At 39.7% G+C, this 15,557-nt stretch overlaps 1 protein-coding gene across 5 annotated transcripts in view; it reads right to left on the bottom strand.

Annotated features, from left to right (window-relative positions):
• Positions 1-340: 340 nt before the first annotated feature.
• birc6 (baculoviral IAP repeat containing 6) overlaps positions 341-15,557 on the bottom strand; it is a 134,951-nt gene continuing 119,734 nt past the window's right edge. For all 5 annotated transcript variants that reach the window (XM_051422552.1, XM_051422585.1, XM_051422560.1 and 2 more), the window contains exons 69-73: positions 13,128-13,289; positions 11,635-11,712; positions 9,665-9,853; positions 2,485-2,619; positions 341-1,918 (exon numbers count right to left, since the gene is read on the bottom strand). In XM_051422552.1, coding sequence (XP_051278512.1) covers positions 1,739-1,918; positions 2,485-2,619; positions 9,665-9,853; positions 11,635-11,712; positions 13,128-13,289 — 744 coding nt within the window. In that variant the 3' untranslated portion in view covers positions 341-1,738. The remainder of the gene's footprint in view (positions 1,919-2,484; positions 2,620-9,664; positions 9,854-11,634; positions 11,713-13,127; positions 13,290-15,557) is intronic.

The raw sequence follows: 15,557 nt of genomic DNA, 5'->3' as shown, positions 1-15,557 counted from the left end.
ACTGAGTGAATGTGTGTGAAAGGGTGAATGTGGCAAGTAGTGTAAAAGTGCTTTGAGTGTTTGGAAGACTAGAAAGGCGCTATACAAATGCAGGTCCATTATCCATTTACAAAAAACAGATCTGAGCAATAAATCAGAATTGAGTGCTAAGGCTTGTGTGAACATAGCTTTAGTTTTCACCTTAAATAATACTTAGATATTTAGTAATGAATATTTGATATCATCACAAACTGCGCAGCTTTTAAATAACAGCCATATTGTAAGTATTGTCTTTTTCATTCTCATATTTATATTTTTCTCACACTTTGTTTATTGTTATGCACCAATATACCAAGGCAAATTATATACATTTTTATTTTTATTTTATTTCCTTGTATGTGAAAACTCTACTTGGAAATAAACCTGATTCTGAAAAAAAAAATTCTATAATATAGCAGAAAAAAACACACCCGTTACAGTAAAAATGACAGTATTTTTTCTTTCAACCTCTTGACCAACAAAGTATTTGCTGTTGCACTCCCCATTAGACACAACACTGAACAGTCATTGTTACCACACTTACTGATTTTCTAACGCAAATATGTGCTCAGGTATTCAGTGCCTGTGTCTCGAAATTTCCTCCCTCTATGTCTCTCTCACTGAGGCTGATGTTCTGGAAAATGCAGAAAGAAGCATTCGAACAATCAATCCATACTTTCAAGCTCCATTTAATGTCCTAGCAAAAGGAGTATGTGACTGTTCTAAGGAGTGAGTAAAATAGAAAGTGCATTTTTTGTTCACTGGAGTTCAACATAATAAAAAAGATCAAAGCAGATTTTATGTAAGACGGAGCAGAATTATTATTTTATAGAAATAGCAAAGAAATCAGTAAAGGTACTCTGTTGGAGTATTTGGTGGTATGGTGTAGATCAAAGGCACATCACAGCTTTTTATCTCACTGGGGATTGTTGCACACGCACAGAAAACACACATACACATGCACAAGCCTTCAAAATACATTTCCCATGTGGCTCTGACACACAGTCTTACGATCTACAGTCATGTCAATGGAAAACGGTCATGGAGAAGTTCTGAGAGGCAACAAATGTTTATCCAGAGCATGGTGCTTTTTAATTTGGAGCCTGTAAAAGGGATAACATAGCATTTTTATTTTCAAGTGAATATGATCCTAGAGAAATCAACTGAAGCAACTGGAAGGGCTTTTTTATCTCAGATTCTGTTACGAGTGTTTTCTTTTTCTCTCGTTTTTTTAAATAGTATCCTTAAAGAATGACCAATATATCCTTGGTTACAACTGTTCTCTCGCTAACAGTCAAAAAGAAAAAACAAAAAAAGGAAATTAACATTCAGTAAACATTCTTCTCTAAAGGTAGTTTCCCTTATATAATCTGTAATTTTCCTCTGCCATTATGTATACATAAACAAGTTTAATAACATACCAATCAGTGGTTATTTCACAATTGGAAAAAAGCACAAAATGTTTACACTCTTTTACAAGTAAATAAAAGATTTTGTCGACTGTTTTCAATAAGCATAGTTCAGAGTTCATTTCATCGCGTTCTGGTTCCCACGTCCCCTCATTCTCTGCTATTCTGCTATTAGATCTTTACATACAAATATTGACAAAGTGGAGGCTTGTGCTCTAAAGCCATCGAGTCTTTTTGTGAGTAATAATCATAAGGGTGAGGAGGGGAGGGATGGAGATGCTGGGGAGGAGGGGAGCAGGGTGGGCGGGGACTCATAGCTGGCCCTCGCTGCAGTGGCTCTCCTGACTGCCGCACGGCTTTTCTGCGTCCTGACTGGGGAGCTCTTTGAGGATGAGGGCAGCGCTCCGCTCTGAGAACTCGTCGCCATCGGGCTCCAGACCGTCAGGGCATGGCAGCTTCAGAAGCTCCTCTCTGAGCTGAGCCGTGTGTCTCTGCAGTGACCACACACACACACACACACACACACACACACACACACACACACACACACACACACACACACACACACACACACACACACACACACACACACACACACACACACACACACACACACACACACACACACACGAGGCGAGAGAGACACCAGAGGGACGTTAGGAAACAGGAAATCTGGCTTTGTTTAGCAAAGCATCTTAGATATTTAAACTCAAGTATGCTAGTGGAAATGCGGTATAAGAAGAGCTGCTCTATTGTGGCGAAAATCATAATCACAATTATATTGGTCAATATTTAGATCCAGATCATTTAACATGATTACTCACTGACTTTCGAAACATTATGCATTTACTGAACTTTTAAAAAAACATGTCTATTTAAGAGTGGAGTTTGGGTGGGGAGGGACGAAGGAGTACAATAATTGTTTTATCTCAACTATCATAATTTTTGGAATTAAATTATATATGAAATTTGATAAATCACCCAGCCCTAGGTCTAACTATCCATAATACTGACTGCTGTGGTTTGTCAATACATTAAGTACATTTAATGACATTACCTTTAGAGCAGCAGCATGATGGGACATGGTACGGCCGACCCTCTTGTCGCTGCTGTACTGCTGGATGTCAGCGATCCACTCCTCACACTGAGACATGATCTCTGTTCGCTTCAGGTAGAAGTGTTTGTGGATCACCTGCAAACACACGATACAACAGAGTTCAACCATAACATCAAACACAACACCACTTATGTGTGTTACACTGCAGTCTTGTTCCTCAGTGTTTATTCACTCGCTCTACAGTGTATCTAATGAAGCACATGCCACACAGCATACAAATTCCTTTTACAATGAGAACAATCAAGAAGCTCAACCTCTCTCTTCATCTCTCCATTACTGAGGGGTTGTTTATTACCATGGTCCTTAAGTATTATCTTATATCCTCTGACATCATATGTATGACACTCTGCTGACGGCAAACACCTACACCCAAGTCCCCTGGTTTCCTGCCCCCTCAAGTCGACTCCCTAGCAACAGTAGCCAGGGCCGAGCCATCAGTATTTAGCGAGTGCTCTGCTGGTGGAGGGAGTGGATTAGTTATTATGGTGACTGCTGATTTGCTGGAGAGGGCAGCAGAGAGGGTTTGGGGACCACTTTAATCTCTTTTCCTTCTACATCCCCCTCTGCTCTCTTCATCTTCATTCCATCTTTACCACTACCTCAGATCTCTTCCTCTGTCTATTGTTCCTTTAACCCAACCCCCCACCAGTCCCATCCAGCGAAGTGGACGAAGGTCCCCAGCTGAGGGGGAATGATTCAAGGTCACAGATGTGTGGCAAATACGGGGAGATGAGCTGAGTTGAAATTTTGGTATTGACGTGGCCATTGATCACAGCAAAGAATGGAGCTCTTTATGCAAACCATCTGCGATCATGAGGCAAATATATTCCTTAAAGCAGGAGAAAGAATGTATCATACTGGTATCAGTACCAAAACTAAAAAGTATAGTAGTGTACAGAAAAAAACAGCATAAGTACAGGCAGTAATGTACAGGCACACAAACACTTCATCTAGTGTTGGAGGTATAACAATTACACCAAATAGAGTCTAGGTTTTGCCAGGCTACAGGTAAAAGTACTCAGGCCTACCTTAACTAGGGACATGTTTTGGTGCTGTTGCTGTTGTGTTTTTGTTTCTATGAGGGACACTTAAACTAGAAACTGGTGTGTGAGGGTGTTAGTATGTGATAATTTAGACCGTGAATGGGAAGGATTTTGTGTGACTCAAAGTGTTTCTGCACACATCTGAGAGATAAACATGAGCATGTTAGGCAGCAAAATCCTCTGTGCAGGACCTTGGGCCGTTTATTGAGTGCAGCTCTAAATCCACATGAGCAAGGCCTCCAGAAGCAGGCTAAGAATATATGGAAGTAGATTCAACCTCCAATGCTACTCACATAGCATGATCTGTCTTGTACCCCCACCCCTTTTTTCCTCATCGCAATGAATCAGGTGTCATCAGTCTGGTCCATGACAATTCAGTGCAGAAGTGGATATGACAATGCTGCACACAGCTTGCTAACACCATAGACACAGTGAGGTCCTTACTTATCTCAAACATGCACATTTACAAGTGTACTCTTGATCTCTTTCTCTTGAACACACACAGATCCATATTTTAACATGCAATCCATTGTCCTTAATTCCACCTGACAATCTGCTGCTGCATAATTCAAGCCTGTAGTCCATTCTCTAGCTCTCCCTCTATAAATAGCATGTGGTAACACAGAATTCTCACACACACCAAAAGTAAAATCTTCTGTACACAATCGGGCCCCACTAATCCAATGCTCATGAGAACTAAAAAAAAAGTTGCAGCATCTTTAGCATGGACCCATAGAACCTTGTGGGTACATTTGATAATTATAATAATAATAATAATAATAATAATAATAAAAATACCTTGCTAAACATTGAATAAAACTGGTACAATGTATATTTAACAACATACAGTATTTTGTTTTCGCTCTATGCATAGGCTATTAAGGGCACAAGGTTACATTAAATCTGCGGGGGAGGGGCATTTTGGTATTGTCACAGGGAAGAGAGTCACAGCTAAAGATCTAAAGTCCCAGTTTGAAAGTGTTGGACATAACAAGGTCCACTTACAAGCTTGTTTTGGAGCTTCCAACTCTATCAAACTTAAAGAGTTCATTAATGACCTTAAAAACTGCAAAAGTGCTAAAAAAAAATAAAAGTTTAAACAGCTGTGAAATGTCCATCTGCTGATTGAGACTGTGTGATACTACTGAAAGCTCTGCTGTTTCCATAAATGAACTAGCTCAACATACGGATCATTTTGTTCTTGTGAGATCCTTACTGGAAGATGGGGATAAAATGTAAAGTTTGTCCAAAGTTTGGCACTAGAGGAAAGACCATAGGGCATTGAATTATATATATATATATATATATATATATATAAAAGAGTTTATCACCTGGGGAGCATAATTCAGCAAGGGGTGGCAAACAATGTGCCCTAGAGAGCCAGCACAGTCTTTAGGTTTTCACTCCAAAATAACAAAACAAAAAAAACATGACTTACTACGATCAAGAGGGATTTCTTCCAATACAGTCGATAGAAACGTAAAAGCCACGGTGCATGATATCTTCCTCACTCAGTGCTGCTCAGGGGCCAGAAGCTACTGGATAAATCAGCAATCCCGTCTAAAGATATTCTTCCTCTACTGGTCTGTACTGACTTTAATGGAAAAGACCTCTCTAGTTTGGAGTTAATTGTGTATTTTGTTTCTTTGCACCAAACTGACACTGAGTTGCAAAGAAGATTTCTTACTCTTTGAATACTCTTATTCTTGGAATCTGCAATTTAACATGCTTCTCACACTGAATTGTATTAGCTTTACTGGCTCAGTGACTGAAATGTCCAAATTACAGGAGATGGTGATCCAGGACCATGAGACATAGTATGATGGTCCTGGATCATAGAAATGTGGTAAAGTGATAAAAGTGGCAGCTGAGAATGAAAAATCATCAAAGATTCCTCAAGAAGATGAAAGATTATGAAATTGATGGCTGAAACAATGTGGTCAAGAGTCCAATGTAAGGACACTTAAACTAGTCAGCACAGCTCAATTATATCTGCTGGCTGCGGGGTTGTATTATTACTACAGTGAAAATTTATAGCAGATTGAAGAAAAGAGGCAATTTGCACAACCAACCAAATAAAGTGTTAGTGAAAGAAAATTGAATCCTCTACTGAATCCCATACTGAGCTCATAGGTCAACACAGCTTTATAACACATTTTCTCTGATAAGGATGCAGCAGTGCTCAAAATGAGGTCAAGATGATGGATAAATGCAAGAACACTGTGACAGGGTTAGAGAATAGTGGAGCTGTTGCCAGCTAACAGCCCACTGTTATTCATCAAGAGTGAGAGACCAGCTGGAACAGAAAAGATTGATAGTAGGCTTCTGATGAAGCAGTACAGCAAAATCAGACAGCTACAAGAAGGCATGGGCCAACTGATTCATGTGGAGGGCATCTTCTAGGAAAGCTCTATAGATTTTAAGTCATTCTGGAAGACAACCTCCAAAGACCTGGAAAGACACTGGTAGGGAACCATACATATAATGATGTACTGGGTTTTCAAACAGAAACAAATTATGGAGACCTGCATTGTGGTATGTATCTGTGCTTGATCGTTAAAAAAGGGTCATTAAGAGGATGCCTCCCACTCATAAAACTGACCCATTTCTGTGTCAAGATTCAAAGTACTGATTCATGAAGAGTGGCAGGATGTGCTTAGGCAATTGAGAGACTTGACAGCGTCAGTCTCCAGATGCATCAGTGAGGCTGCAGTGTGGACCACCACGTCAGCAGACATTGCTGCATCTTTAGCAACAAGGACAGCAGAATTAAGCCAAAATACTGTTAAATGTTCAACAAGCCATGCATACTGTTTTCAGGACCGGTCTCCTGTCTGACTGTATGCGCGAGCTGTTTGATTGGTTATCCCTATGAGAGCCATGTAGCACTTTGGAAAACACCCATTGCTGTTGGAGGATGTGGGAGCAGTGTATCGGCAAAAAGACAGTTGACTTCAAATAGTTTCTGATGACTGACACACTGCTGGTACATTATCTACTGGATATATTCTGACCTCTGAATCACAGCCCACATCTGTAAATATTTAACAATGCAAACAGGTGTTCATTGATGGCTGTTGCCCACTGGTTAAATTGACTAATCAGAGCTATGTAGGTGGGATTAAGAATAAGGCATCATCTTCCCACATATCTTGATAGCTATCAAAGTGAATGCTACAGTAATAACATTGAGAATTTATCTATATAATAGACAAAGTTGCTCCCCTTGCAGACATACACTTCTGTGAATCATTGGACATGTCAGTATCATGATTGAGTAATTATCTGTAAAAGTTGCACTCAATGAAATATTGGACACTAACATTTTTTTCATGGTTTATGTGTAAATTCAATGTCATCACATTGCCAAAGAGGCTAGAGGACGCACGCACGCACGAGACTTGTAAATGTGCCACGTTTAGCCCTCTTAAGACAGCACTGTAATTTATTGATCATTGAATTAGCACTTCTTATAGAGAATTTTCTTTTTTAAATTAAACCGTGCATTACTGTCAATGAGAACACAACCTAGGGCTGTATTAAAATTCTATTTCTACATGTCTAAATGGCTACCAGCAAGAAGGCAATGACTACTAAATCCATTTTGTTAATGGCTGGTTGTGTTTCTCTCTGTTGATGTTTGTCTCAGCTAAGGATTTAAAGGTGCTAAAAGGCCAGTGGTGAGAAAAAAAGCACATGGGAGTGTCTCACCAAGCTTAATTGAATTTGTATGTGTGAGATTGCTCAGATGGGTGGCATTGCAAAGTCCTACTGTGCCCCCTCAATATCTCTTGGTCCAATGGTCCATTTCACTGACAGGCAAGTGATGTCATGGACCCAGTTTTTTTTTTCTTTAATTCCAGCATCGCCTGCTGCCCAAAGGCCAGACAGACTTATATTTCACCTTCTAATCTCACAAAAAATACAAGCAGCTCTTGCAGTGGATACATGAAGGGAGTAATGTATCACATAAAAATACAAATTCGTTGGTTCGCTAAATTTCTTATAAATCCAACAGTGAACACCATGTCTGTTTTTACTTTTGTCAGTCACTTCATTGCTGTGTGGTTAAGCACTGCAGATTTCTAAAATCAAACTGTAAGTAGGAAATGCATTTCCAGGCGTCCAAGTTGAGTGTAGATCCATTAAATGGATACAAGAGGCTTCTTAGAAGGTGACAAAAACAAACAGAAAAATCTATGCACTATAGCATGCATGACAAATGCTAAGGCATAATGATTTATAGCAAATGGATGCCACATAAATCCACTGGTATTTTCCTGTATTTCACAAAAATAGGGCCCAGTAAGATTTTCACTTGGGATGTGTACAATATGACTGTTGTCTCATTGTCTGTTGCCAGTTTAGTTGTAGCTAATTAACATTAACTCAGTGAAATCAGTGGTCCAACTACAAAATGAAACTGCTGGCTGTGTCTGGTTATGCATTCTGTATGCTCAGGACTGTAATAGTTTCTCAACCAAGAAAGACCAATTTGTATCATTTTGATGTTTGGAGAGATACAGGTTGTTCAAAAGGACCCACCAAGTAGTAAACGATTGCTACATTATATATCTGACTGGTTGCATCAAAAGCTAGTCACATTAAAGTCCAGTCATGGTTGTGTAGCTAAACCAGTTTTAAGTGCAGAGCTGTCATTACACTTAAAGTTTATTATCAGTCTCATAGGTAGACAAATGATTGAATTTAATGAATTTAAAAAGAGAATCAACAAATATTAATTACACCACTAATGTTTACTTAATGTTAGCTTCCTGGGTATTTTTTTTTTTATAGAAACCTAAGTAAGACGCAGTTCTTTCTCCAATAAAGGTGCCAGTACCCTAATTAAGCACAACCCTGACCACAACATAGCCAAACAATTCTTTTGTAGGTACTGGTTAGATGAGATAAATTGTTATTCGACTTTTCTCTAACTGACCAGTTTGAAGAAAAGCACTCTGGAAGGAACTGAACAACAAGAAATCACAAACATGCTTGAGCTTGTTCAATATAATGCAGACCATTTAGGTCAAGAGGTTCATTTATAAAAAAAAATTTAAACCGCAATATTGGTCAGAAGAATTACAATGAAATATTTTCCTCAAATGGTTCAGTCCACGCCAACTTAAGTCTTTAAGAAGACAATATGCTCCTCTTCCTCCGTTCCTCTTTTCTGACACTTCCGAGTGAGCCTGCTCTGGATGAGCAGGTTGAAAGATTGTCATCTTCCCCAGCACTATCCATCTCACCACAGACCATTTAAAGGATCGCAGGAAATTAAAAGAGTGAGGAGGAGAGGAAGGGAGTAGAAAGAGGCAAACTTGCAGACAATATCATCTACCAAGGAATTAATAAGAGGGGAATTTATTATCAGTGTGCCCAAACAACCCTTAAGGAGGAGAAGTAGCTTTTCTTTCTTCTTTTAGCTTCTGAACTGAAATAGGTGGGAAAATGTCAAGAAGGGCAGAGGTATGTTGCTAATATATATATATAGTTCAACTTGTTTCAGAGACTACATGACAATGATCAGTCACATTTCAAATGCTATAAATATTTTTGATGAATATCAGGTTTCTATTTATGGAATGATCATGGAGATTTCTATCCAGGATTACATTTCAGGTTAACCTCAGAGTCAAGGATATGGATATTCAGGCTCAGCACGATGAGGTTTTATAATAACCCTCAGAGTAATAACTACAGCTTGTTTGTTTGTTTATATATATATATATTTTTTTATCCCTTTCCCATTACCTCGTCAGGTTCTGGAGGTTCTGTTCTTTGAAGATTTAAGCAGTTCATGTAGATTTGGAAAGAATTTGTGATGTTCTCCAGGAGAACTGGTGAGCCAGTTTGCTCTTATTTAGCATTTTTTGTGAAGGCTGGATAAAGCCGACAAGTATTTTGTTAATTACTCGGCCTCCATGTGCTGTGCCTCTGTGAATCTGGCTGAATAGGGTTTTCATGCTAATGCAGCACTTTAGTTTGTACAAACAATGGCATCTGAAAGGCCTGAATGAGTATCAGAGGACTTTTAAACACAAGAACACACTTTGCAAAACCATGATTCCTACCTCTTTGAAGCATGGTGAGGGGTTGCGCATCTGCTCCAGCATGGCCCATTTGACAGAGGCCTGCCGGATGTTTCCATCGTATTCCCGTGAGCTCTGGGTGCCACTGGGGGTCCCGCGGGACCGTTCATACCCTGGTTCATTGAAGTAGGGCTCAGCCACCAGAATGAGGGACTGCACCGACACTAGCACCTACAGCAGATTGATTAATAGTTAAAAAAGAGGCAGGGAGAAATGGAATTATGCGATGAAAATATTTTTAACTATGGTCCAAAGAGAAAATCCCATTATGAACTTTCATTTGAAGGACCACTCTGTTGAATTTAGTGGCGGTGAAGTTGCAGTTTGCAACAAACTTAATTACGGCTTGCCCAAACATTCAGGAGAAACTACAGTCCTATCTAGAGCCAGTGTTTGGTTTGTCCGTTCAGGGCTGCTCTAGAAACATGGGGGATCAACATGGTGCAAGAGGTAGATTCGAAACAGCTCATTCTAAGGTAATGAAAACACAATTCTTATTTTCAGGTGATTATACACTAATGAAAACATACCTAGAAATATTATATTCCATTTCTGACAATAGATTCTCCTAAATATTACATACTGGACCTTCAGATGATATAGGTAACTTGGTCTGGTTTCCAGACAGCTTTGATGAAAACCACATTATAATAAAATTAATGTGTCCAACTAGTTATGTATAATCGTGATCTATTGGTAAGTGACCCTAATATCCCCTCAGTGTCCTCAACATCCAAACCCACTAAAATGATCTTGGCAGTGGTGGACACTTAGAAGAGAGTCTGACAAAAGAAAGGAATATTTTGGCCCCATAAAGATAATGATATCCTTCAATATATCTTTATTAACAGCTCGATTAATGCTGTGGCCTGTCTCAAGGAGACTAAGGACGTTGTCCTGCATCACTCTGTCCATTTCAAGCCACTACATTACCCACAATGACGATCTCTGGCTTGGAAGCGTGCCTGCTGGCCCCCGCCACACTGGAGCTGGACGATGCACACTTGAAAATGCTCCATCAAGTGGATACCAATGACCTTGACTGATGCGATCTGTCTGTCTTAAACTGGGATGCCACATTTCCGAGACGGTAACCAACCCGGTTGATGACTGCTTGATCCCAGCCCACTCCCTTGTCTCCTATTCCCCCTTATTTTCCATTATTGATCCACAGCACGCTAACTGTAATGATAATCAGCAGAGACATCTCTATGCACTCTATAATCCTGCAAATGAGGGAATTATAGAAAAAAGAAGAAGGTGGAATTCATTTGTAAGGGCTCTAGCTCTTGTTGTTGGATCAATATGGAAAATGAATGCAAGTATGTGGATAGCAAACAACCAAATAATGTGGGTGTGTCAACATGACTTCAAGAATGTTCTATGGCTTGACAGTTGGACCTTTGTGAGGTACCTTTTAACTCTGTATCCTTAAATCAATTTCAAAGTGAAAAAAAAAAGGTTCAGTATGTCAGACTTGCACAATTCAAGAAAAAAAGGAATTACCGGTAAAGAAACATAAATTAGGAAAACAAAAACGTTATCAGATAAGAGTACAGACGGAGGATTTTTTAGAATAGTATAAAAAGTGTGAACAGTCTACTAAATCAAGGCTAAAAACAGATGGCACCTTGGCTAAATGTGCAATTGAAGCCAACTGATTCTGACTTCAAGATGAGTGATGTGTGTAAGCAGGCATAACCTGGAGGTTCAAAAGATACCGGTTTGTTTTTGGTTTGATTAACACCCACAGACTGTCACCAAAGCAAAGTAATGACTTGACTTCAAAAAGGATCCTTCATGTCAGCTGTCGCCAAGCCCATTAATACAGAGCCCTGGGCGGTGTTATGACAGGGAAGTGATAAACCACAGCCTGTGACACAAAGACTCAGACAAGAGTCCTGCCGATCCACTCAGACAGGTGACTCTGTCAAGATGGATCTGCACCTCACCTGTAAAAAGCTTGAGGTCTGTGGGTTCCATTTCTCCTCTGGTCTCCCATGCCATGTGTTTAGGATACTTAAACATACCTAATTAATACAAACAGAAAAAAACATTAAGCAATCAGTTTCAGCTAAATGAGATATGCCCCACACATTTAAGCCTAACTCAGGGCTCTTATACTGGCGCCATACCATGTCTAGGATGATTTAGTGGCATCCATCAGTGAAGCTCACCTTCCACGCATGTAGGAGAAACTATGGTGACCATGTAACATTTCCATTTCTGCCAATAGATCCTCCGAAATGTTACACACAGGACGTTTAATGTCTATGCTAGTTTGGAATGTGGGTACAGCAACATCTAGTCAGGAGAAGATCATTCATTTACCACAAAAGTTCAACAATGAGTATCTTAAAAAAATTGGGGGCGAATGGCTCTCTATTGTTGGACTCGATAGCAAGCTTTGAAATTAAGCTTTTTTTTGGTTCCTATTTAACTAAATTAATTTCTCCTGTTTGCTCATGAGAGCAGTTCCTAGCAATGACGTGAAGTCATTCTCTGCAAAAAGCTTTCTATGATGCATCTACTTTTTCCTCTTACTCTTTCCTCCATTTAACAATCTGTCCATCCCTCATCAGCGTGCTGAATGGTGGCTTGCTTCCTGTGAGCTGTACCATTGTGGGAAGCCCCAGGCATTTTTTTACACCAGCTGTCTGGGGCCGTTATGGAAATACATGTGGAATGTCAGTGGCTGCGAAGAGTCGGCAGACGGGCTGAGCTTCGGCACTTGACCTCAGGTCCTCAATGGAAGGAAGCCAGGGCCACAGTGGGGGAGCTATACATATTCTAACATGTCTGGAGAAAGCCTTGTGGAATCTCCACTTCCAAATGTTTAAATAAAAACAGCACATTTGGCAGACCCGGAAAGGTCTTCAGTTAATTTGACACTTCAAGACCATATTGGGTGCTTGATGGACAACCAGGCATGTTTTTCCATATCCTACTCACTACACTACGATTTTTTAACTACTTGAGTCGGCCGGGCATATGGGTGGGACATCAATACAGCAGTGCCAAGCTCGATCTACTGCGCAGACTCTGGCTCAGAGTCGTGAAAGATGGCAGCGGCCTTATCTGGGATATTATGGCTTAATTCTTGTACAGTGGGAGGAAGTGGAGACATGAGATCCATTTTATATGTCAGTGTTGGAAATGTATTGTTTTTGTCCACAGCTTTTCAACAGAAATATATGTATATAAATGGACATAAATCTAAGCCCAAGTTTACTAATACCAACCAGACAGGGCAACGCACAAATAGAAAATTACATTTCAATTTAATGTGTTTGACACAAATGGCCCTTCACCCAGTTGTTAGAAAAAGAGGGGTGTTTTTTTTAATCACATTGCATCTACAGGTATGAAGAGTTAAAACAATCCAACATTATATTTCTATTTACTTGATTGAAGACTAACATTAACAGAGTTTTTTTCTACTCACTTTGCCATCATTGTAGAGGTTAGGGTTAAAGCGCACACTGTGTCCACCGGTGGTCTCCAGGTTGACCAGAGGAGGCGAGTTGGGATAGTCTTGGGGAAAATACACATCAAACTCAAAGCAGCCATTGGCGTACGGGGTGTCGGCTGGACCTGTGATGAGAACCTGTTTAAACAAAGAGGGGAAAGGCTTAAATACAAACAGCCAGAGAAAGGGAGTTATTAATTACACACTGAAAGAGGGTTAATTAAACAAAGGTGGACGCACTGATAACAGTAAATACCAATTAAAACAAAGGGCAAACTGCAAAATATTAATGGAGAAATGGTGCTGACTCTCTTTCCGCCACAACAATGTGAACAAGAACAAGGATGAAGGGTGAAATTAGCAGAGAGAAAGAGCCCAGTTCTCTCTACAGTTCTCATAGCATTTGTAGCAATTTTTTTAAATGAGATTAGCTCATTAATCAAAGAAACAAGCATTTATTTGTTACAAGGACCTGAATATATATATGTAAATAACATAAAATAATCAAACAACCAATAGTATCTCTAATAGCAGGCAATGTCAAAGCCCATATCCATAATTGAATTTAATTTAAGAAAGGGTTGCAGCATTTTATTTGTGAGCTGTGCTGTTGGGAAGTCAAACCTGGAGAACAAACAGTAAGCAAACATAGATATTGTATTTAATTAAAATTTGGTTCATGCTTGTATAATGCTATACAATGCTATAAAATCCCAAGGCAGCTGACTCTGCCATTACCACGCAGGGGACATAGGGGCTGACTGTGGTTGATTACAAATCTCAAGCAAGACTGAGGCAAAAACTTGTGTCATTATAAAGCCTTTGTATTGAGAGCATTTTGTATGATTGATGAATAGAAATGTTTTACATGGAGCCGAGATTTTTCCTCCACCATCCCTTGCTCTCTTGTCCATAAGATGACCTGCTCTGGAACATCAGTATCTTAGCCAGTGGCTAGCAGACTTGATACAATACTTGGACTTCACCATGGATGTTGACAAACAAGGTGTACTGGGGGAAACTTAAGACCTCCTTCAGTGGGAAACAGAGCTGGAAAGAGTGTGACGGAGCTCTGCCAACACTGCCAGACTTATGATATTTCAGGTAGTCAGGCAGGCTGAGCAATAATAATAAATTTAAAAAAGCACTGAATATACAATAGGAAATACAAAGTGAGAGGGTGCAACAAGGAACCTGATACTTATATTGCATTTTCAACCAAAGTTGGGTAAATCTGGAGTGGAAGCATTTTAAGACTGAAACCAACTGTGCCACTGTGACAGGGCTGAATAAAAGGGCTGTTTTAGTACTAAAGGAAGGATGCAGGGGTGAGGTACAATGTACTGACCCCTCACAGATCATGAGATTTCCACCTCACCAACTACTGTCCGTTTCTGCTGATGCTAATCCTACAGCCATGCTATTCTTGGTGAAAAGGTTAATTTTGGGATGTTTAATGAACATGCATAACAAAACACTGAGACTGTTGGCTGTGGGTAAATTTTTTTCTTTTATTTCCCACTTCATGATCACAGTTAGTTTAAAATTTTATTTATTATGCATGTACTGCTTTGTATTAAAATAATTACCTTTTGTACTTCAAAGCAACTTGACCTGCATACTTTGTTGGAAGTGTAACTACACAGCAGAGGGTGGGGTAGGTAGGTAGCTCTCCTCTGATTGTAGGGTGTTAACACTCTTTCTTTGTATAAATGTCATGAATTAAGCACTGGCCATGCAAGTTTATGGGTGATTTAAAACAGTAATTGGGGTGTTAAAGCTTAGCAAGCTGGTGAGGAAGGCCAGCTCGGTGGTGGGGATGGAGCTGGAGAGTGTGGAGGCTGTGACTGAAAAGAGGATGAGAGGGGAGCTGAAGGCCATCATGGACAACCACTCTCATCCTCTCTACACTGAGCTCAGGCAGCTCAGGACCACGTTCAGCTACAGACTGACCCAGCCCCGAGCTGTGCTGTGTCAACCTGAATTTCTCCTAAGGGGGATAAATAAAGGAATATCTTATCTTATCTTAAACAATAGATGGTACTCCTTTAGCCAAAACTATGTGATACATATTTTAATTTTTTCCTACACTACAGTTACTTAAATTTTTTGTGCTCTTAACACTACAGAACTTATATGAACAAAAATGTTATTACTCTGATGTTTTTATGCAGTTATGTGTTCATATGTTTCAATTTGGGTTTTGACTGTTAGTGTGCTGTTGCCTTTCTTATAGTTATTTTGCTAAACAGATGAGGGTTTTGACATTTAGCAGAGAAGACTTTGTCATTAATCAACTTGTGGGGTGAGAGCATTTATTAAATGTCACTGGGGGAATGAGTAAGAGCTGTCGTTGACAAGTCGTACGGTAGAAACACCAGAGTCAGTGAGTACACAACATCCTTA

The sequence above is a fragment of the Dicentrarchus labrax genome, unplaced genomic scaffold (genome assembly GCF_905237075.1).
Source record: "Dicentrarchus labrax unplaced genomic scaffold, dlabrax2021, whole genome shotgun sequence".
NCBI classification, from domain to species: domain Eukaryota; kingdom Metazoa; phylum Chordata; class Actinopteri; family Moronidae; genus Dicentrarchus; species Dicentrarchus labrax.
Note: the sequence above shows the minus strand (reverse complement) of the source record. Positions and strands in the feature narration are given on the sequence as shown.